The 22,172-nt window shown below is 72.3% G+C and overlaps 1 protein-coding gene across 1 annotated transcript; it reads left to right on the top strand.

The window, feature by feature from the left end:
* Positions 1 to 4,526: 4,526 nt before the first annotated feature.
* Positions 4,527 to 21,504, top strand: LOC147415563 (microtubule-actin cross-linking factor 1, isoforms 6/7-like). The gene is made up of 39 exons (XM_086466026.1): positions 4,527 to 4,634; positions 4,695 to 5,186; positions 5,387 to 5,557; positions 5,730 to 5,896; positions 6,166 to 6,325; positions 6,521 to 6,605; positions 7,055 to 7,272; positions 7,484 to 7,597; positions 7,770 to 7,877; positions 7,984 to 8,202; positions 8,417 to 8,620; positions 8,699 to 8,930; positions 9,112 to 9,338; positions 9,412 to 9,534; positions 9,991 to 10,092; positions 10,326 to 10,427; positions 11,016 to 11,171; positions 11,480 to 11,635; positions 12,378 to 12,575; positions 12,658 to 12,786; positions 13,016 to 13,186; positions 13,291 to 13,446; positions 13,701 to 13,907; positions 14,117 to 14,236; positions 14,562 to 14,731; positions 15,102 to 15,261; positions 15,569 to 15,766; positions 16,405 to 16,530; positions 16,921 to 17,064; positions 18,061 to 18,249; positions 18,628 to 18,742; positions 18,828 to 18,994; positions 19,400 to 19,562; positions 19,814 to 19,968; positions 20,059 to 20,133; positions 20,478 to 20,595; positions 20,859 to 21,046; positions 21,127 to 21,247; positions 21,458 to 21,504. The coding sequence occupies exons 1-39, from the start codon at positions 4,527 to 4,529 to the stop codon at positions 21,502 to 21,504; spliced, it is 6,261 nt and encodes a 2,086-aa protein (XP_086322152.1).
* Positions 21,505 to 22,172: the final 668 nt, after the last annotated feature.

The raw sequence follows: 22,172 nt of genomic DNA, 5'->3' as shown, positions 1-22,172 counted from the left end.
GGGTGTGCAAGAGGTGTGCAAGGGGTGTGCAAGGGGTGTGCAGCCGTGCATGGGGTGTGCAGCCGTGTCCCCCTGCCCAGGCAAGGGGTGTGCAGCTGGGCAAGGGGTGTGCAACCACGCACGGGGAGTGTGCAGCCATGCAAGGATTGTGCAGCCGTGCAAGGGGTGTGCAGCCATGCATGGAGTATGCAGCCATGCACAGGGAGTGTGCAGCCATGCAAAGGGTGTGCAGCTGTGCATGGGGTGTGCAGCCGTGTCTCCCTGCCCAGGCAAGGGGTGTGCAGCCGTGCAAGGGGTGTGCAGACATGCATGGAGCATGCAGCCGAGTCCCCCTGCCCAGATGAGGGGTTGCACAGCCGTGCAAGGGGTGTGCAGCCCTGCATGGGGCGTGCAGCCATGCACAAGGAGTGTGCAGCCGTGCAAGGGGTGTGCAGCCATGTCCTTCTGCCCAGGCAAGGGGTGTGCACAGCCGTGCAAGGTGCATGCAGCCGTGCCGCCTGGCCCAGGTGAAGTACGTGCAGCCGTGCAAGGGGTGTGCAGCCGCACACAGGGTGTGCGCAGCCACGTCCCCCTACCCAGGCGAGGGGCGTGCGGCCACACGAGGGGTGTCCCCTGTGCAGTGACGTCCCCCCCTGTCCAGACCTCATGTGCCCCTCGGCTCACCGCCCCCCATGCCCTGCCCTGCCCACAGCCGGGAGGGTGCTGGCATGTCCTCCCCCCAGCTCCGGCCAGCACAGGCCACCGGCTCCCACCGCCCGGCAGCACGGCGGCGGGGGCTGCCACGCCGGCCCCTCCTCACCGCCCCACGAGCAGTCCCTCGCCGGCTCCTTTTGTTCGAGGCCTGGCGAGCACACGGCCTCGCCGCGCACACATGACGGCACAAACTGAAAGGGCCATTCATCCCGGGCCCGGCGCAGACAAAGCCGAGGCCGAGCAGAAACCCACCCGGCTCCCGGGATCTGAGGCTGCGGATTCCAGCCGACCGCTCTCGCCCGGTGCCCCACGCCGGGCTCTCTCTGCCCGGGGCGCCTGTGCCGCCCCCCAGCCCTGGTACCTGGGGCCGCGGAGCGTGCCGGGCGAGCTCCCGGCAGGCGTGCGGGACGGGAGGCGGTGAGTGGCTCCTTCGAAGGAGCCAGCTCGTTGCCCCCTGCCACGTGGGGTGCCGTGGGGTGCCTGGCCAGCACCAGTGGCTGAGCCTGGGGGTCCCAAGGCCGGTGCGTGCCCACCACGGTGCAGTGGGGAGGAGGGCGGGAGCTGCGCTGCTGGAGGCGATGGACTGAGGCGTGGGACTCGGGGCGGCAGGTGTGGGGAGCAGCCCCCCAGGCCAGCCCCTCTTTGTGGTGATCAGCATTCTCCGGCACACCGGTGCTCCATGCATCTCCCCCTGGCACAGAGGCCGCTGGCAGTGCCCAGCTCAGCACCGTCAGCCAGGCCCAGGTCCTGTCTGCTTGGCCCGGTTTGGCTGGGGGTGCCCAAGACCCCTCAGAGGACCTGGTGCCTCGCCAGGGCATCCACGCAGGGGTCCAGCGCTGGGTGCTGAGCTCCTCGCTGCCGGCAGCATGAAGGTGCCGGGGCCAAGCGGGGAAGACGGTGCAGTGCTGCAGGAGAGCCGGGATACGGTAAATCTCTGCAGCATCTCCAGCCGCCGAGCAGACAAAGCCCCCGGCCCCTCCACCCGCTGCTCCCGGGAGGTCCCAAGGGAGCCCCATCCACCAGCGTGGCGCGACGCTCTGGCACAGCGGCCCCCCCCGGCTCCCCGGGGCCCGGCGAGGGGCACCAGCTCCTTTGTGCGGGGCAGGACCCCCTGCCCCACAGGGCCTCTCACCGGCTGGGGGTCTGCTGCGCCGGAGCTGGGTCCAAGCAGGCTGAGGAGGGGGCTTGCAGTGTGTGAGCAGACCCCCACCCTGGCGCCTCCGGCAGCCCCTCGCCCCCCCAGTCCCTCCTGCTTCGGGGCAGAGGCAGCAGGGGGGTCCCTGAGCTCCGGGCCAGGAGGATCCCAGCTCTCGGGGGAGGTGGATGGGGGGCTTTGCCACAGCATCGCTGGAGCCCAGCCCGGCCGCTCTGGCCAGGGACCCCCCTGCGCCCCCAAAGCCTCTGGGGGATCAGGCCGTGGGCCCCCCCCCCCATGACCACAGCAGGCTGCGGCGGTGCTGGCTGGCAGCGCCATGATCCGGGGGGCTGGAGCTGGGGTGGGGGTCAGCGCACCCCAGAGGGGTGAAACCCCAGAGCTGGAGGGGTCGTGCCGCCGTGGGGCTGTGCTGCCGTGGGGCCGTGCTGCTGTGGGGCTGTGCCGCCGTGGGGCCGTGCCGCTATGGGGCTCTGCCGCCGTGGGGCTGCGGTGCCGGTTCGCAGGGTGCGGGCGCGCCCGGCTCCGGGGCGGGCTCAGCCAGTGCCGGTGCGGGGTGCGGGGTGCGGTGCGGTGCGGACCGGAGGTCGCCAGGGCATCTCCCCCGGTGCAGCGCGACGCGGGGCGGGCGGTGGGAACGCCGCCGCTCCCCTCCCCCCGCCCGGGATGGCTGCGAGTCCCCGGGGGTTTCCCCGGTAACGGCGCCGCCCGGCGCCCGAAGGGTTAACGCGGGCGGCCGCATTGTACCGGGGGGGGGGGGGGGCGGCGGGGTCGGCCCCTGCGAGCCGGTGCAGCGCCGGGGCCGTTACCGGAGGGTCCCCGCCCGCCGGGGCCGCCCCGTCCCCCCGCACCGCGGGGCGCAGCGCACAAAGGCGGCGGCGGCGGCGGGGCCGGAGCGGGCGATGCCCGGGCGGCGGTGACGGGGGCCGAGACCCCCCCCAAGCTCCGCTCCGCGGGGGCCGGGCCGGGTAGCGGAGGCGGCGGAGCCCCCGGCCCGGCCCCGGCCCCATGGACAACCGGCTCGGCCGCGGGGTGAGTGTGCGGGGGGTCCCGGCGGGATGCGGGGTGCGGGGCCGCGGGGCGGCAGCGGCGGGGCCGGAGGGTGCGTGGGGCCGGTGGAGCCCCGGCAGCCGGGGGGCGCCCCCGGGTCGCCCCTCGCTCGCCCGGCGCGGCCCCCACCGGCGGGGCGGGAGGTGCGGGGCGGCGGCGCGGGGCGCGGGTCGGGGTGCCCCTGCCCGGTGCGGCCGCGTGCGCCACGACGCCACGCACGAGGGCCACGGTGCGCCGCCATGTGCCGCCGCGGGCGGGGTGTCGGTGGGTGCCCGGGGCGCCCGTGCCGGGGGCGGGAGGGATGCCCGGCCGGAGCCGCGTGAGCAGAGGGGTCCGGGGGGCGAGGGGCTGCAGGGCCCCAGCCAGGGGGGTGTCGGTGCACCCGTGGGTGCGGCCGGGCGTGTGCCTGTGCCAGCCCACCGGGCGTGTGCACGTGTGGGAGTGCGGGTGTGCACGTGGGCAGGGTGCGGGTCTGGGTGCAGGCAGCGGTGGGTCTACGTGAAAGCAGCGGTGGGTCTAGGTGCAGGCAGCGGTGGGCCCGGGTGCAGGCAGTGGTGGGTTTACGTGCAGGCAGCGGTGGGCTCGGGTGCAGGTAGCGGTGGGCTCGGGTGCAGGCAGCAGTGGGTCTGTGTGCAGGCAGCGGTGGGTCTGTGTGCAGGCAGCGGTGGGTCTGTGTGCAGGCAGCGGTGGGTTTACGTGCAGGCAGCGGTGGGTCTACATGCAGGCAGCGGTGGTCCCGGGTGCAGGCAGCAGTGGGTCTATGTGCAGGCAGTGGTGGGTTTATGTGCAGGCAGTGGTGGGTTTATGTGCAGGCAGTGGTGAGTTTACGTGCAGGCAGCGGTGGGCCTGGGTGCAGGCAGCGGTGGGTTTACGTGCAGGCAGCGGTGGGTCTATGTGCAGGCAGCGGTGGGTTTACATGCAGGCAGCAGTGCACCCGGGTGCAGGCAGCAGTGCGGCTGCAGCAGGGGGCTGGCGTGGGAGGGTCCTGCCGGCTGGCGTGGGGGATTTATGGTTGCGGCCAGGCGGGCAGGGTGGGGAGCCTGCCTGCCTGCCTGCCTGCCTGCGGCCGGGTGGGTGGGTGGGTGGCCCCCAGGCCCACTCCCCCCCCCCCGCCCCCAGCAGGTCCCCCGGCCCTTTGTCAGGCCCTGCGGCCAGATGGCTCTTTTCTCCCGGCTCCGCTGGCCCCCGCGTTAATCTAACGGCACAAAGCGATGGCGGTCGGGAGCATCTGCCTCATCTGCCGGGTGCCCCGGCGCTGCCCCCGGTACCCCCCGTTTACGTGTCTGCTAACGAGGCGCTTGCCCACCCTGCGGGGACGCGCGCCCCGCACGCTGCCAGCTGAGGGGCGGCAACGCTGCCGATCGCTCGGGGTCCCTCCGCTTGGCCCCAGGTGACGGCCAGCGCCTTGTCCCTCCCCGTCCCCAGGGTCCCGGCTCTCAGCAGCCCTTCGCACCCCGCAAAGCCTGGGCAGGAATTTGGGCAGTACCGGCAGCCGCCCAGGGCAGCGGCGCAGCCAGGAGCCGGGGGGTCTGGGCACCACGCAGCCTCGCGGTGGCTCTGGTAACGTGCGTCCTCCTGGCTCGTTTCAGGCCGGGATTTGAGGCGGGGGCCCGGCGCCCGTGCCCGTGCCATGGGGAACTCGGTGAGCCGGCCCAGCTGCCTGGGCGAGAAGAGCCGGCGGTCGGAGGAGCTCCTCCGGGACCCGCAGCTCCGGGACCTGGGGCTGGACGCGGGGCAGGCGCCCGGCAGGAGCGTAGCGGAGGCTTGGCCAGGGCTGCCGGAGAAGGCGCCAGTGGAGAACGGCTGGAGCCCGGTGCCCGGTGCCGTCCGGAGCCACCCGGGCAGCCCCGTGCTGAAGCGCAGCCAGTCGGAGCTGGCGGTGCAGAACGGGAGCATGGCCTGCGTCCCACTGAAGGGGCAGGGGCAGGTGGGGGGCGCAGCCTGGACCCCCCCCCGGGCCGGCGCCCCCCGCAGCGCCTGGTCCTGGAAACCCGTCACCACCCGGGAGGTGACGGAGGTGACGGAGGTGACCGAGACCATCGTGACGGAGATCGTGGAGGTGACCGAGTACCCGGCCAGCGAGAAAGGCGGGGAGCCCCTGGTCACCCGGACGGTCACGGTGCTGACGGAGCGCGCCGGGGAGCTGGCAGCCGGTGGCCGCCTCGGGCACACGGACGCCGCAGAGGTGACTGCCGGGCAGGGACCCTCGCTGCGGAAGGCGCCACGCCGGCCCCGCGCCGCGGGGCTGCTCTGCCGGCACGGGTGTCTCCAGAAGCGAGTCTCGGCCTTTGTCTCCCTCGGCCGGGGCTCATGCGGGGCCGTGTGCTCCCACCGCCCTCCCACCCACTGGGGTCTGTGCCCCACCGACGGGGCGATGGTCACTCCGTCCCCCGCGTCGCCTCTGGGATGGAGCATGGTGGGGAGGGGGCGCACCCCAGACCCACGGCTGCCCCCCGCCCGCCCGGGGAGCTCAGCCACCTCTCTCCGCAGGTGTCCCTGCGGGCTGTTCCCGTCCCGGAGGAGGCGGCGGGCGCGGAGCGAGGCCAGGACACGCTGGAGAGCCTGCTGGCCTGGGTGGTGGACATGGAGGAGCTGGTGGGCAACCAGAAGCCGCCCTCGGCGGAGGCGAAGGTGGCGAAGGCCCAGCTGGAGGAGCAGAAGGTCAGCAGATGCCGGCCGGCGCGTCCCACCCACGCCGGGGATTAGGGGGCCGGGGGGCAGAGCGGCTGAATCCCCGGGGCTGCCGAATCCCTGCCGGCGGCGCTGGGCTGTGCTGAGGCAGCGTGTGAGGGAGGGGGTCCCTGGCACAGCACCGCGTCCCGCTGCCTTGCAGCTCCTGAAGCGGCTGCTGGAGGAGCGGAGGCCGCGGGTGGAGCTGGTCCTGCAGGACAGACACGTGCCGCCGGCACATGGCTCTGGCACGGTGGCGCCCGAGGGGAGCGGCCGCCTCTCCGGCCTCGGGGAGAAGTGGGGCAAGCTGATGCAGGAGGCTGAAGCCAGGTGGGTCGGGGCTGAGACCTTCGTCTCCGGCGTGGTGCTGCTGGGGCAGGGGGGGTCCGGCCCTGCAGAGGACGGGCGGCTGATGCTGGCTTCACCTCGCCCCTCGCGTTCGGGGTGCACCTGGGCGGGGGGACCCCAGAGGTGGGAACTGGCCACCTAGCCCCGGTGAGGAGACTTTTCAAGCCGGGAGCTCGGTCTCGCACCCGCGAGGGGCCCCTGGGGCCAGGGGGCTGTCGCCCTCCTCGTCTCACCCAACCTTCCTGGCGCAGGTACGGCCGCCTGGAGCGGATCCTGCCGGCGGCACAGGGCTTCCAGGAGGCCGTGGACTCCTTCCAGGAGTGGCTGGGAGCCACTGAGCGGCAGCTGGCCCAGCTCTGGCGCGCCAATGGCTGCGTCAGCCGCGTGCAGGACGCCCACCGGCAAACCCAGGTCGGGCCAGCGGGATGCCAGGGGGCTCGGGCACCTGCTGTGGCACAGGGTGGCCGGGAGGGTGGGGGGAGCTGCAAGCGGGGCCGAGGGGAGGGCTGCGGGTGGTGGTGGGGATGGGGGGATGCCCATGGGTGCCGGGGGGATGGGGTGTAGCGTTGGTGCTGGTGGTCGCTGCCACGGGAGCCTCTCGCCCAGGCCCTCTGCGAGGAGATCCGTGGCCGGCTGGGAGAGCTGGACGGCGCCCTGGAGAGCGGGCAGCGGGTCCTGGAGATGGTGACAGGCAAGTGGCCTTGGCCAGGAGCGGTGGCCACAGGGTCGGGACCATGGGACGTGGGAGGGAACGTGTGTATGGCCCCGGGCTGTGCCAGCACCGGGGGGAGCCCCGGGCACTGGGTGTCCTCGGGGTGCTCTGCTCCTCACTGGGGGCTGCTGGGGGCTGTGGGAGCGCAGCATTGCATGGTGGAGCACGCAGCATCCCATCGGATGGAGAGGGGTCGGGAGAGACCCTGGCCCGTGGGGGTCCGGGCCATGGTGGGATGGGGTGTGCTGGCAGCGGGGGGTGGCTGAGGAGTTGAGTTTTGTGGGGACAAGGGGCTGGAGCCGGGTCCAGGAGAAGCAGGAGACGGTCAGGACAGAGTGACCGCCACAAGGGAGGGAAGGTGTCGGTGCGACAGGTCCCCGGTGACGCCGGCCGCAGCAGCGCTGATGCCGGCCACGGTGCTGCCGCAGGGGAGGAGGCTCAGCTGGCGCAGGAGAAGATGGAGTCCTTGAGGATGCGGTATCTCATTGTGGGCCAGAGCAGCGCCGACACCATGCACCGGCTGGGGCAGACCCTGGAGGCCTCGTCCCGCCTGGGCACTGCCCAGGAGGACCTGGCGCTTTGGCTGGGCCGGATGGAGAAGGAGCTGGGCTCCTGGGACAGCCAGTGTGGTGGCCAGGAGCCCCCGGTCAGCACCAGCGACAGGGAGAAGGTGAGGGACGCGGGGCTGCGGGGACCATCACCTTCTGCCCCCTTCACCAGTCCCTGGCCCCGCGGCGTCGCTGCTGCAGCGGGAGGCACAGGGGAGTCGGGGCTGGAGGGACGCGGCCGGACGGGACGTGCCAGGTTGCGGCACCTGCTGGCACGGCTGACGGCTCTCCTCTCCGCTGCAGTTCGAGCAGATCCTGGAGTCGCAGCTCGCCAGCTTGGCTGGGCTCGGTGAGCGGCTGGAGGAGATCGGCCGGGTGCAGCTGGACGCCCAGGCCCTCCGCTCGCAGCTCTCCCACCAGAAGGTGGGTCTGCTGCGCCCCACTGGTACCTGCACCCCAAAGGGGATGCCCAGAAGTCCCCGGGGGGACAGGGGAGCTGTGTCCCTGCGCTGCTGGGCTCTTGTGCTGACCCCTGGGTCCCGCGGGCGCTGGCGTCTCTACGGGACCTGGCGCCCACACGCCCCTGTCGTTCCAGCTGCTCTCCGCTGAGATCCTGCACCGCCGGGGACTGGTGGAGCGTCTGCTGGGGATCTCGGACCCGCTGCTCCACTCCTGCCCCGAGGCCCTGCGGCAGCAGCTCCAGGTGAGCAGCCGCGCCGGTGGGTGCTGACGGGGACCCTGCCGCCGCGCCGGCGGGGTGGCTGCGCCCCGTGTCCCCAGCAGCCCCGGTGAGCCGCCCGTCTCCGCAGCCGTCGGTGCAGGCGCTGCGGGAGCGCACGGAGCAGCTCTTCCTGCGCAGCGGAGCCTGTGCCGTGCAGCTGGAGCACGCCCAGTCCCTGCTCGCCCAGTTCTCCGAGGCCCACGAGGAGCTGTCGCCCTGGTTGGAGGAGACGCAGGTCGTCGGGGTGCAGCTCTCCCCCAACGCCATCAGCTACGAGGCCTTCAAGGAGCAGCAGGCGCTGCTGCAGGTGTGGGCAGGGTGGCCCCAGCCGGGGCACGGGGAAGGCGAAGACGGGGACACGCTGTGCCACCCCACGGGGCCGGGAGCGGAGGGGCGGCGGTGCAGGCGCGGGGCGGAGGTGGCACCGCTGCTGCCCGGGAGCGCGAGTGCCGCCCGCCGGCAGCAGAGCCGCGTCCCCGCGCGCCCCGTGCTGGCGCCCACGGCCCTCGCTCTGCCCTCAGTGCCTGCGGGAGGCCATCGCGGAGCACCGGCCCCTGATGGGGAAGCTGCAGCGCGTCTCGGCGCAGCTGGTGGAGCTGAGCCCGGAGCAGGGCGCACCGTTCCGGCAGCGCTGGCGGGAGGCCGAGGAGCAGTACGGCCGCGTCCGCGAGCGCGTGCGCCAGGCGGCCGCCTGGCTGGAGGACGCCCTGCCGCGTTACAGCCAGGTACGGGACTGGCACTGCCGCGGGGAGACCGGTGTCCCCCTGGGCTTCCCCTCGAGTGACCGGGCTGGTCCCCCGCAGCTGACTGAGCGCATGGACCTGCTGCTGGAGTGCCTGGAGCGGCTGCAGAGCCGCCTGCAGAGCCAGCCCTCGGTCCGCGGCGACGTGGCCCACCTCCGGGAGCAGATCCGCGAGAACAGCCTGGCCCTGGGCGAGCTGGAGAAGCTGGGGGTGGCCCTGGAGACTGTCCAGGCACAGGGCAGCGAGTTGCTGGCCAGCATGCAGGCAGCCAACTCCGACGCCGCCGCCAGAGGTACCGGCACAGAGGGGCAGGCTTGGCCTCGCCGGCGGCCGTGCGTGCGCGGCAGCGCGTCCCCGCACGCGGGGCGTCCCAGCGGGGCCGTGTCCCTGCTCGGGGCTGCGTCGAGGCGCCGGGTCCCTCTCAGCGCCCCGAAGGGCCCCGCGGTGAGCCCGGTCCCTCTCGTGCCCCGCAGGGATCCAGGAGCGGACGGCGCAGCTGCTGTCGCAGTGGGGCTGCCTGCGGGGCCGCTGCCAGGAGCAGGAGCGGCGGCTGCGGGAGCTGCTGGCGCTGGCCGACCGCTTCTGGCATGGCCTCTCCGAGCTGGCCCTGACGCTGAGCGACACCCAGCAGCTGGTGCTGGGGCTGGAGGAGGCCGGCGGCGAGCCCGAGGCCATCCGCACGCAGCTCCGCACCATGCAGGTACGGGGCGGGGAGGGGGCTTGGCGGGCGGCCCTGTGGCACGGGCAGCCCCGAGCCCTCCCCTGGCCCGCAGGCGCTGCGGGAGGAGATTGACTCGCTGCAGGGTGAGCTGGACGCGCTGGGCAGCCTGGGCGTGGAGCTGATGTCCTCCTGCGGGGACCCTGACAAGCCCGACGTCACCAAGAGCCTGGACGATGTGAGTGCCGGCGGGCGCGGGTCTGGTGAGGGACGGGGGCGTGCTGGGGATGGGGCGTCCCCAGAGTGGAGCCGCAGCTGGACCCTGGGGAAGGGGCAGGATGCTCCCCAGACCCAGCGTCCCCTGGGTGTCCTGGGGCTGGGCTCTATGGAGGGCGGCCGTCCCGGGCTGGTGTCCCCGCACGAGGGACCGCATGTCTGCCAAGCCTCACGCTGCGCACCAGTGCCCACCATCCCTTGCGCCCCACGGCAGTGCTGGCTCTTGCGCCCCATGCTGGTGCCCCCCGACCCCTGCGCGGTGCCACCGACCACCATGCCCAGACCCCCGTGCGGTGCTGCTGACCCCCAGACCCCCGCATGGCGCTGCCAACCACCATCCCCAGACCCCTGCGCGGTGCCACCAACCCCCGCGCCCAGACCCCCGCGCGGTGCCGCTGACCGCCGTGCCCGGCCGCAGCTCTACTCCTCCTGGCACAGCCTAAACAAGGTGTGGACGGAGCGGAACGCCCGCCTCGAGGAGCAGCTCCAGGCCTCCATCAGCTACCAGGAGACCATGCAGGTGGGGTGCTGGGTGCCCGCTGAGGCAGACGCCCCACATTGGCGCCTGCCCCCCGCCCGCCTCACCCTCCCGTCCCCGCTCAGGGTTGCGAGGGGCCATGGGGCCACTGTCTTGGCCCTGGGCATGGCTAATGGCGGGGCCGGCAGCGGGGCCGCCTGGGCAGGGGTGCAGGGCTATAGGGGCCGGGCCCCACCCCCGCCTTCCCCGATCCCATGGTCCTTCTCCGTCCCCAGCGGCTGCTTGAATGGCTGGACACGGCCGAGCTGCGCATCGCAGAGGAGTTCCTCGTCGGCGGGGACCTGGACATGGTGCAGCAGCAGCTGGCGGAGCTGAAGGTGGGCCGTGCCGCAGGACGGGACCCCGAGCGCTGGGGCTGGGGGGTAGGGGCAAAGCGGGGTGCTGGGGGCAGCAGTGGGGTGAAAGCGTGGTGCGTTGGATGGTGCTGGTGCCCCCACGGTACCTGCTCGTGGGGGTGCTGGGTGGCCAAGTCCTGCCCCACAAGGTGCGCAGAGCGGGCAGGGCTCCCCGCTCTCCCTGGGGACCAGCTCTGGGCCCCGGTGACCCTGCCGAGCTGTGCCATGCTGTGCTGTGCCGTGACAAACCTGGCAGCACGTGCCAGACCCAGCTCATATGCCATGTTGTGCCATGCCATGCCATTCTGTGCTAAACCAGACCCAGCTCTGCCATGCTATGCTGTGCCATGCTATGCCATTTTGTGCCAAACCAGACCAAGTTCTGCCATGCCGTGCCATGCCAAACCAGACCCAGCTCTACCATGCCATGCCTTGCCAAACTGTGCAGTGCATGCCACACCCAGCTCTACCATGCCATGCCATGCTGTGCCACACCTGGTGGCATGGCAGACCCCCCCTCTCATGTGTGGGGCTGCGGTTGGGGGTCACCCGCTCACCGCTGCCCCGCAGGAGTTCAAGAGGGAGCTCTACCAGTGCAAGGTGGACGTGGAGAGCCTGCGGCACCAGGCCGGCCCGGGGGGCGCGGGGCAGGGGGACCCCCCGGCTCCGCTCAGCGACTTCCGCCAGCGCTGGGACCACCTGGAGGAGGAGATCGTCAGCCGCCAGGTAGGGGGGCTCGGCTGGCGCGGGGGCAGCCGCGGGCGTGGGGCAGGGCTGGGTGGGCGCTGCTGCCCTGGGCACGGGGGCTCTGGGGCGTGGCGGTGGCACCCGAACACTCGACTGGGTCTGCCACCGGCACGAGGCAAGAGCCACGGCAGGGTGGGTGCCTGCGGTGCCATGTGGGCACTGGGTGCATGGTGCTGGGTGGGTGCGCGGGGTGCCGTGGGGGTGCTGGGTGGGTGCGCGGTGTCGCACGGCCAGGGCCGCCGCTGCTGCCACCCAACGTGTGCCCGATCCCGCCTCGGCCGGGGCAGCACCAGCTGGAAGCGGCGCTGCTGGGCCTGGGCCAGTTCCAGCACCAGCTGGAGGAGCTGCTGCAGTGGCTGTCCCGCACCGCCGAGCAGCTGCAGGGCCCCATGCTGCTGCGCCTCGACCTGCAGAGCTGCGAGATTGAGCTGGCCAAGCACAAGGTGAGGGCGGCGGCGGGACAGGGCTGCCTGCACCCCGTGTCCTCGGCTGCCTGCACCCCGTGTCCCTGGCTGCTCCGACAGCTGGGCGTCCTCGCAGGGACGTGGCACAGTCCTGCTGGGTCCCACTGCTCCCAGCCGTGGTGCTCCTGCTGTGGGGCCGCATCCTGGCCGCAGGGTGCTGCCCGGCCCCCTCCTCCCGGCGCTGCCATCGAGCCCGGGGACAACAGCGGCCAGGTTGGGCAGGCTGCAGCTTGGGGTGGGTGGCGTGAGAATGCGTCCCCTCCCGCGGTGACAGCATGGAAGGAATGAGCTGTCTCCACGCCTGCTGGGAGGCAGCCGGTGCCGCGGCCGGCCCAGCGCCGCTTCCCCTTGCCTGGGCACGCTCATGCCGCGTCTGACGCGGCCGAGGTGCTGCGAGGTGCGTGTGGGGTGGCCCCGGCCTCCTCTGCGCCCCGTCCCGGCAACCTCCCTGCCATGAAGTGGCAAATTCGGTGCCTCGCACCTGTACCATGCCACGCTGAGGACAAGAGCCGGGGTGCCAGCTCTGGGGCACCCCTGGGTGCCATTCTGCCCTGGCACGGCGCTCCCCGGACCCCAGCCCTGTGGGGCTGCTGGTGCCACGGTGGCAGCGTCGGTGTGGGCCGGGTGCCTGGGGCAAGGGGCTTTGCACGGCGTAGCCGGCAGGGGATGTGGGGTCCCCCCGGACAGGGTGCTGGCTGTGACCGCGGCGCCCCGTCCCCAGGTGCTGAGGAACGACGTGATGTCCCACGCCCGCACGGTGCAGTCGGTCAACGAGGCCGGGCAGGGCTTGCTGCTCTCCAGCCTGGGGGAGAGCGTGGAGGGGCTCCAGCGCAGCCTCCAGCAGCTCAACCAGCGCTGGGACCTGGTGCAGAGTGAGACCGAGACCCGCCAGCTGGAGCTGGAGAACAACCTCAGCCAGGTACGGGGCAGCCCGCGCCCGGGTGCCGGGGCCGTGTGCCGGGGCCGCCTGTCACGGCGCTGAGCCCCCGCGCCGCCCCCAGGTGCAGGACATCACGCTGGAGATCACGGAGCTGCTGCAGTGGCTGGAGCAGGTGGAGCTGCAGCTCTTCTTCTCCAAGCCGGCGTGGGGCCACCCGGACACCACCAAAGAGAACCTCACCGCACACCTGGTGAGCACCGGCGCGTCCCCGCGTGTCCCTTGGGTGGTGTGCCCCAAATCCGCCCACTCTGCACCGAGGTGCCGGGACCCTTCTCTGCCTTCTCCCCTCCCCAATCAGGCAGAGCCCTCCTGCCTCTCTCCCCTGCCCACTCCCGCTCCCCTGGGACAGAGCGGGAGCCCTCCCGGTCTCCGTCCCTGTCCCGGGTGGTGACCCTGGGGTCCCCGCGGCCTCTCGGCAGGAGCTGTGCAAGGAGATGGAGTCCAAGCAGGAGGCGTACAGCGGCGTGCGGGAGCGGCTGCAGCGGCTGCTGGCCTCCTGCCGCGCCGGCCGGCCCTGCAGCACCGAGCACAGCCTCCGCATCTTGGAGCAGAAGTGGGAGAGCGTCCACGCCGAGGCCCAGGAGAGGAAGGTGTGTGGGGTGGGGGCACGCTGCCCACCCGGGGGTGCCAGCCCTGCCCCGGCTGTGGGGGCTGTGGGCGCCCGTCCCCGTCAGCGCCTCCCCGCTGCCCGCAGGAGCGCCTGGCCGAGGGGCTGACGGTCACCACCGAGTTCCACGGCACCGTGCAGGAGCTGCTGCGCTGGGTGGCTCACGCAGAGGAGCTCCTCGGCTCCCCCGTGCCGCCCAGCTTCGTCCTGGACACCGTCACGGCGCAGATCCAGGAGCACAAGGCAAGTGCGGGCTGAGCCGGCGGCGCCCTCCCACCCGCCGCCCAGGTGTGCCCGCCGCATGCCGCGACGCCGGGGTTGGGGTCTGCCCGGAGGGGTCCTGTGCAGCACCAGCACCGGGAGGGGAAATCTGCCCTGGGCTGCCAGCGGGACGTCTGTCCCTGCGGCTGTGGAGCGAGTCGGCACCGCGCCCCGTCCCGGTGCGGGCTGCGCTCGGGGGCTCCGCTCCTGCCCCAGCTGCCTCCGCTCTCCCGCAGGCCCTGGTGAAGGAGGCGAACGCCCACGGGGAGAAGCTCAGCGGCCTGGAGGCGGTGGCGTGTCGCCTGAAGGACTTCAGCAGGAAGCAGGATGGTGCCGTCATCCAGAACCTGGTGCTGACGGCGCGGGAGCGGCTGGGCAAGGTGCTGCAGCGGACGTCGGAGCGCGGGGCGGCGCTGGAGGAGGCCCGCAAGCGCACCAAGCAGGTACTGGGCTGCCGTGCCTGGGGACGCGGGTCCTGCGAGGAGCTATGCCGGTGCCCAAGCCGCGCGGCTCTGGTACGGGGAACGTGCCGCGCTGGCCCGTGGTTCGCGCCGCGGCGGTGCGCGGGCCGTGCGGCTGTGTTGGGCGGCTGCTGCGGCTCATCGCCCCCGTTGCCCTGTCCCCCCCTGCACACCCCTGCCCTCCATTTCAGTTCAGTGAGTCCCGGCGGCTGCTCCTGGACTGGATGGACGAGGTGGAGCAGAGCTTGGAGGTGCCACAGGACACCGCCACGAGCCAGGAGGAGATCAAGTGCCAGCTGGCTGAGCACAAGGTGGGGGCCTGCCCCGCTCCCCGGCCCTGTGGAGAGCGGGGTCCCGGCTGCGGGCAGAGGGAGCAGAGCTGGGGGGTGGCAGGGGAGTGGGCTCCCCAGCTCCCAGCAGGACAGCAGTGCCCCGATGTGCTCAGCGCCGCCTTTCCAGGGCTGTCTCTGCAGAGCGGGGAAACTGGGATGGGGGCAGCCCCTGGCTGAGGGGCTTCGGGACCCCAAGCTGCCCCGTGTCTCTCAGGGAGGCAGGAGTCTCCTCGCAGCCCGCCTGCCCTGGGGCCGGCACCCACATCCCCGGGGGTCCGGGTGGGCTCACCCCCTCTGCCCGCAGGCTTTCCAGAAGGTGCTGCGCTCGAAGCGGCCGGTGTACGAGGCGACGCTGCGGAGCGGGCGGGCGCTGCGGGAGAGAGCCCGGCTCCCCGAGGACCTGCAGCCGCTGGAGGAGCTGCTGGGGGAGCTGAAGGAGCGCTGGGACGCGCTGTGCAGCCGGGCTGTGGAGAGGTGAGGCGGAATGGGATACAATGGAGCAGGATGGGATATGATGGGATGGGATTTGATGGGGATGGGACCGGACAGGATGGGGTGCAATGGGATGGGTTGCCTGTGCTCTGCTTGCCATGCAGGTCCCAGGCAGGGGGGCATGGCGTTGCCCTTCCTCCCTGGACATCCCACTCCCTGCTTTGGGACCCACTGCCCCAGCTCCACGGGGCTCTGGCCCCTGGGGGTGCAACCGGGACCCGTCCCTGGCTGTAGGTGAGCCCCGGCACTTACAGCCACACTGCCGGGCTCCCCGTGGGGCGGCCATTCCCTGCACCGCGGGGCTGAGCCCCGGCACCGGGCGCTGCTGGCATTGCCCGCGCCTTCCTCGCAGGCAGCACAAGCTGGAGGAGAACCTGCTCTTCTCGGGCAAGTTCACGGACGCGCTGCAGGCCCTCATGGACTGGCTGTACCGGGCTGAGCCTCAGCTCAGCGAGGATGTGCCCGTCGGAGGGGACCGGGACCTGGTCAGTGACCTCATGGACAAGCACAAGGTGGGTGTCCCCCGCGATGCGGGGGGGTCCCTGCCCTACATCGGCCCCTGGGGTGCCCTGGGCTCGCACCGATCCTGCGCACCCTCCATCCTGGGGCAGGACAGGATGAGCCAGGCGCAGGACGGGGCTTTGGCCACCGAAGCAGCCCCCGCTTTACCGGAGCCTGCGGTCCTTGGAGCAGTGCTGGGGCGCCCTGTGTACCCCGCTGCTGCAAGGGGGCCTGGGGCCCTGTGCAGTAATGGGGGCCAGGCAGGCTGCTGGGACCCCCCCCGCCAGCGTTTCCCACCCGCTCCTGCCCTCTCTGCAGGTCTTCCAGAAGGAGCTGGGCAAGCGAGCCAGCTGCATCAAGATGCTGAAGCGCTCGGTGCGGGACCTGACCCGCGGCAGCTGCAGCGTCGACTCGCAGTGGCTGCAGAAGCAGATGGAGGAGCTGAGCACCCGCTGGGACCTGGTCTGCAAGCTCTCCGTCTCCAAGCAGGCCCGGCTGGAGGCTGCGCTCCGGCAGGCGAGACGCGGGCGAGACTGGGGTCAGGGCCGGGGGGGGTGGCTGCGGTGCAGCAGCCGGCCCAGGACATCCCCGGGCGGGAGGGTCAGGGTCTGCAGCCAGCACATCCTCGTGGGAAAGCTCTGCAGGCGGCCGTGGGCGCGTGGGGTGCCCAGCGCTGTGTGGGGCTGCACTGCGGGGTGCTGCGTGGGGCGATGGCACCGTGCGTTGTGGGGTGCCGGGGCGGTGGGTGGCCGTGTTGCAAGGTGCTGTGGCCGGGTGCCAGGCCGGGTGCTGCAGGTGCCTGTCGTAGGTGTGCCCCCATGCAGGGTGCCCAGGGGGGAAGGGTGGCAGGTTGCAGGGTGCTTTGCTCGATGGGGAGGTACCGATGGGAATTGGGGGGGGGAAGTGTCCCCCCGGTGCCAAGCGGGAGTGAAGAGCGTCCTCTGTCCTGCCGAGGGGCTTGAGCTGGGCTGGCAGCAGTTCTCCCTCGGGGGCCCGGAGCTGCACAGCGAGTCGCCTGCACTGGGTGCTTGTCTGGCCCCCGGGCAGGGGAGGGAGCAGCAGGGCTCGGGGTCTGGGTGGGGGTGTCGGGGGCTGGGACCTGGGGTCGCATCTGCGAGGTGGGTGCTGAGCAGATCCCTGGCTGTCCGTGGCAGGCGGAGGAGTTTCACACCCTGGTGCACTCCTTCCTGGGTCGTCTCTCTGAGTCAGAGAAAACCCTCAAGTACGGTGTCTTCCCCGAGGAGGAGCCGGCCGTGCAGGAGTGCCAGAACCAGCTGCAGGTCGGTGCTTGTCCCCACCAGCCCCTGCCAGCCCCCACCTCCAGAGTGGCTCCATCCTTGCCCGGGGATGTCCCGTTGCTGGGGTCAGTCCAGCCCCAACTGGCCCCTGCCAGGGCGTGGGATGCCACACATTGAGTTGTGGGATGTTGGGTCTCCCATCACACCACGACACAGGGTCTGTGGCTCTAAGAACCCTGAGGTGTGGGGATTTGGGGTCCCAAGCACCCCGTGGAACGTCAGCCATGCTTGGCAGCCGTGCTCGCTTCACCCAGCGTCCTTCCCCCACCAGCATGCCTGGCTGGGTGGAGGCTGGTCCCCGCGGCCCTGGGGTGTGCCGTGGGGTGCTGGGGGCTGAGGCCCGGCAGTACCACGCTCCGCGCCCTCCCGCAGGAGCTGATGAAGTCCCTGCAGTGCCAGCAGCTGGAGCTGGAGTGCATCACCTCGCTGGGGGAGGAGATCCTCTCCACCTGCCACCCGGACTCCGTCATCACCATCAAGTCCTGGGTCACGGTCGCCAAGAGCCGCTTCCAGGAGGTGAGCTGGGCGCCCCTTCTCTGCCCCTCCCCGGGTGGGGAGCAGGTTTGCACCCACGCCGGGGAGGAGTGCAGCCCCACGCCTTTCCCACCGCCAGTGCCTCTCTGGCGCAGCCCTCCTGACTGGTGCCTTGTGGGGAGCTGGGGATGCTCGGCCCCGGCCAACGCGGATGGTCTTCGTCTCACCAGTGACCAGCCGGCCCCTGCTCAGCTCCTCCTGCCCAGCCCCAGCCATCCCCTTGCTCCCACCTCTGCTCCCTCATCCTGGGGCCACGCAGGGGGTCCCCCGGGGCCTCTGCGGTCCTGCCGGAATGGTGGTGGCTCGTTCCTGTGTGATGGCCGATGCTGTGCAGGCCAAGCAGGGAGTCCCTGGAGAGCAATGTCCTGGGGATCCCCATCCCCAACCCCGCTCCGGCCCCGGCTCGGAGGCTCCCTGGCATCGTGTGTTTGCAGGCGAGAGCGCTCCCGCTCCCAACTCTCCCTGAACGGGTCTGACGGGTTCGGCTGATCCCTCGCCCTCCTCTGCACAAAGCCCTTAGTAAGGAGAGACCTTCGGTATCTGATCTGGATCCGCTCCGGGGTCCTGCCCCCCTCGGGGTTGCCCTCCCTGGCCCCGCTCGCCCCAGATGGCGAGGACGCAGCACAGCCCGGCTGCGAGGGTGGCGAGCTTGCCCGTGGCGGCGCAGACCTCAGAACGGGCACGTTTGGCCACTGCCCACTGAGCACCGGGGCTCAAAGCGCCGGCGGCAGCACCCGGGAGCTGCAAAGGCCCCTCGGCACACGGCGGGCAGTGCCATCAGCCCTGGCCCCCAGGAATGCAATCCTGCCCCATGGCAGGGGTGGGCCCGTGGCTCCCCGGGCAGAGACTTGTCCCCGCTGCAGCACTGGCCCCGCGGCGCCTGGTGGGGCTGCAGACATGGGGGGCTGCGGCGAGGCGGCCGTGCCCGCGCCCCCGCCGCCAGCCGCCACGGCCCAGCTCGCCCCGCCGTGCCCACAGGTGCTGAGCTGGGCGCAGCAGCAGGGCGAGCGGCTGCAGGCGCAGAGGGCCAGCCTGGCGGCCGAGCGGGAGGAGATGGCCCAGCTCATCGACTGGATCACGGCCGCCGAGGAGGCGCTCGGCCTGCGGGACCAGGAGCCGCTGCCGGAGGAGGCCGAGCAGCTGGAGGAGCTCAATGCCCAGCACACGGTAAGGCACCCTGCGCCCAGCTCCTCGCCTCACCGGGGGCCACGCTGGGGTCCCCCCCACCCTGCCTGCCCCTGGGTGAGCGCTCGACCCAACCGAGGACTTTCGGGGGCACCAGGCTGAGGCTGCGGGCGCAGCTCCTGCGTGTGGCAGCGGGGCAGCAGCACCTTCCGTGCGTGCCAGCAGCCGCAGCCCGAGCCCACCGGGTCTGCGGCAAGAGCTGCCGATGCAGGAGGGTCTCGGGGAGGAGGGAGCAGCAGGGCTGGGCTGCGGGTGGCCGTGCTCCCGGCTTCAGCCCCCCTGCACCATCTGTGCCAGCGGGGCGTGGCTGGGGGACGCGCTGGCATGGCTGGCGGGTGCTGAGTGCTGGCTCTGCGGCAGGTTTTCATGGAGGAGCTGAACCGCAAGCAGCCCGACGTGGAGAAGGTCACCAAGAGCTGCAAGCGGAAGCTGGGCACGGAGCTGGGCCCGCCGGCTGCCCGCCGGCTGGCCACACGTAAGGGCCCCCCATTGCCCCCTGTGCCGCGCTGTGCCCCGGGACCCCCGGCTGCGCCCTCACTGCCTCTCTCGGCCGGCTGCAGGGCGCCGCAGCACGGGGAAGGCGCAGGGCGCGCCGGTGGTGCCGCTCGGGGGGCTGGAGCCCCAGACACCCCTCATGGCCCAGCTCCTGCACCGGTGGCAGCAGCTCTGGCTCCTGGCCCTGGACCGGCAGTACCGGCTGGAGACGGCCCTGCAGCGCCTGCGGGAGGTAGGGGCAGCCCTGGCAGTGCCGCGGGCCCGGGTGGGTGCGGGCGGCTCGTCTTGCCTTCTGCCGGCGGGAACCCCTGGCCCTGGGTCGGACGCAGACGGGGACGGTCCCCAGGGTGGGTGGGATGAGGCAGGCAGTGCCCGGGAGCTTTCCCAAGCCCCGTCCCTGCAGCCAGGTGTCCCCGCGGGCAGGAGCGGGTGCACCTCGGAGAGACAAGAGACGGGGGTCCCCTTGCAACCCAGATCTGGGGGTCCTGGGCAGAGATCCCTTTGCCAGCCTCATCGAAGTCAGGCAGGGAGTGAGCTGGCTGGGGCTGAGCCCCAACATGGGGCAAAGTGTGGGGCTCCTTGGGGCAGGGGGGGTCTTTCCTGCCGGCACGTTAATGCCCGTCTGTGCCTCTCCGAGCTGGAGGAGTTTGCTCACTTTGACTTCGGGGTCTGGAGAAAGCGCTACATGCAGTGGATCAGCCAAATGAAGTCCCGCGTCCTGGATGTTTTCCGAGGCATCGACAGGGACCAGGACGGCCGCATCAGCCAGCGGGAGTTCATTGAGAGCGTCCTCTCCTCCAGTGAGTGTCCCTGGGTTGGACTGGGGGGCTGGGGCTGGCTCCTGGGGCTGGCAAACCCCACGGGGCTTCCCCCCCAGCCTGGGAAAGGGCGGTTTGGGGACCGTGGGGCTGTGCTAGCAGAGGGCGGGAGGGACAGGCTCTGCCAGCCATCATCCCCCTTCGAGCGGGGCCAGGTTTGGTGCCGGTGCCCGCTGGCCTTGGTGCAGGGGTGCACAGGGCGTGGGGGGCTGAGGGTCCCCTGCCCTCCCCAGAGTTCCCCACCAACGTCTTGGAGATGAACGCCGTGGCGAGCATCTTCGACATGAACGGCGACGGCTTCATCGACTACTACGAGTTTGTCAGCGCCCTGCACCCCAACCGGGACCCGCTGCGCCGGACCGCCGACGCCGACCAGATCCAGGATGAGGTTTGATGGGGCGTGGGGAGCCGCCGCGGCTGGGGCCGGGCAGGGTGGGGGGGCCCCGCCGTGGGTCTGAGCCCAGCATACCGTCCCCAGGTGAACAGGCAAGTGGCCCAGTGCAACTGTGCCAAGCGGTTCCAGGTGGAGCAGATCAGCGCCAACAGGTACCGGGTAAGTGCCGACCCGTGCCGCTGCGGCCAGCAGCCCTCGGTCCCCAGCCCGGGGTCCTGGGCTTGCTCCGACACCCGTGCACAGCCCGCACTGTGCACAGCGCCCCGTGCGCCGTGGCTCCCTGCCCCGGACCCTTTGCCGCATCAGCGACAGGGCACGTCCCCGTGTCCTGTGGGACCCTTGGCCCCAGGCACTGCATGCTGCGGCGGGGACCGAGGGGCCACAGGGGACCTGGTGGCCTGATGATGGGCAGATCTGGGTGCTGGTACCTGCTCTGGCACCCCTTCCCCAGCTCCCAGCCCTGCCGAACCCCCTGGCCCCCGCCTTACCCTGACATCCCGCAGTTCGGGGAGTCCCAGCAGCTGCGGATGGTGCGGATCCTGCGCAGCACTCTGATGGTGCGGGTCGGCGGGGGCTGGATTGCGCTGGATGAGTTCCTGGTGAAGAACGACCCCTGCAGAGGTGGGTGTGGATGTCCCACGCCGTGTGCCGGGCACGGGGCGCCCGCGGCACTGCAGCCAGGAGGATCTGCTGCGGGCCGAGGGCAGGAGAGCCCTGGCATCGGTGTGATGGGCGTCCCTGAGCCCGGGCGTGCTGCCTGCAGGGTGGGGCGGAGGTGCCCATGTGGGACGCAGCCCACCAGGGTCCCCAGTGTCTTGCACTGCCTGACCCAGGGCTGCGGGACCCCCAGTGCCAGCCCCCCTCACTGCTTCTGTCATCCCCAGTGAAGGGAAGGACCAACCTGAAGATCAACGAGAAGTACCTGTCCCCAGACACCTTCGGGGCCGCTGTGGCCAAATGTGCGGGGAACCAGTCGGCCCCCTCCTCCAAAGTGCTGTCCCCCAGCCGCTCCAACTCCAGCCTCAGCCTCTACAGCAGCGCCTCGGCCCCCAGCAGCCCCCTGGCCAGGAAGGTAAGGGCTGGGGAGCCCCCCCCCAGAACTCCTGACCCCCCAGCCCCTCCGCCGCGAGTCCTGACCCTCTTCCTCCCCAGTCGGTGCTGCGGAGGACGCGCTCCGGAGACCGGTGTCCCCGCTCCCGCGGCTCCCTGCTGCCCGATGGAGCTGAGCTGCAGTTCACCGCCGCTGAGGACAGCCTGGCCGTGGCCCCCCCAGGTGAGCCCCCTGCCCGCCCCGGGCAGCCCGCTGCAGGCTGCACCCTGCTCACCCCGCGGGGCAGGGGGCTGGGGGGCCAGGGGGGCTGGGGAAGCACAGGGGAGCGGGAGTCAGTGGGGCAGTGTGGGGCAGGGCAGTGGGGCTGTGCCCCGGGCCCGGGAGCACCCGTGCAGGAGGGCGCGCTGCTCCAGCCCCTCCGCACCCCTGCAGAGCCGCCCGAAGGGTCCCCCCCGGAGCGCTGCAGCCCCTGCCGCTGAGCCCCCCCAGCCGCCCGCCCTGCGCCCAGCACCCTCGGCCGGCCCCACTCAGGACTCTCCTCCCCGGCGGCCGCCCGCCCCGAGGCTGGAGGATGGCGAAGCCGCGGCCGTGCGCCCCGCGGGTCTCCGGCCCGGCGCTGCGGCCCCCCGAGCGGGCGCCCACCTGCAAGGGCTGAGCTGTCTGTCCGTCACCGGTCCCCGGCTGGTATATGCAAGCACCCCCCGCCACACACCAAACTGCCCCCGGGCTCTGGCTGGCACGGCCCCCTGCCCCACCGCTCCCCCAGTGCTCGGGGCAGCGGCAGGCTGCCGGGGGCACCCCGCAGCTGTGGGGTCAGCCGGACGCCCCTGGGCTGGGCTCTGCCCTTCTCCCCCAGGCCCCCGCGCCAGCGGGGTGGCTGCTGGCGCCCCCCGGCATCTGGCGTTGCTGGTGGGGCTTCCCGCCACCTGCGTGCCGGTGGGAGGTACCCGGGCACCGGGGCCCCTCGCCAGATGCAGAGCCCCATTTCTGGTGCTAACCCTCACCCCTTGGGCCTTCGGTGTGTGCGCACGGGGCCCCAGCTCCAGCTGCCCCCCTGCCCCGGCAGGGCTGGGGCTGCCACGGGCGGGGGGTCCCTCGCGCCCGCGCCCCCGTCCCGCCTGCAGCACCCGCGGGCGGCGGGACCCCT

Source organism: Leptosomus discolor, chromosome 5, assembly GCF_034619465.1.
Source record: "Leptosomus discolor isolate bLepDis1 chromosome 5, bLepDis1.hap2, whole genome shotgun sequence".
In the NCBI taxonomy this organism is placed as follows: Eukaryota; Metazoa; Chordata; class Aves; order Leptosomiformes; family Leptosomidae; genus Leptosomus; species Leptosomus discolor.
Note: the sequence above shows the minus strand (reverse complement) of the source record. Positions and strands in the feature narration are given on the sequence as shown.

Excerpts from the sequence above, each read along its gene's own strand:
- LOC147415563 (XM_086466026.1), top strand. The coding sequence starts at position 4,527 with ATGGGGAACTCGGTGAGCCGGCCCAGCTGCCTGGGCGAGAAGAGCCGG. Across the intron at positions 13,447-13,700 it reads CGCAGATCCAGGAGCACAAG|GCCCTGGTGAAGGAGGCGAA; the intron begins GCAAGTGCGGGC and ends GCTCTCCCGCAG. Across the intron at positions 20,596-20,858 it reads GAAGAACGACCCCTGCAGAG|TGAAGGGAAGGACCAACCTG; the intron begins GTGGGTGTGGAT and ends TGTCATCCCCAG.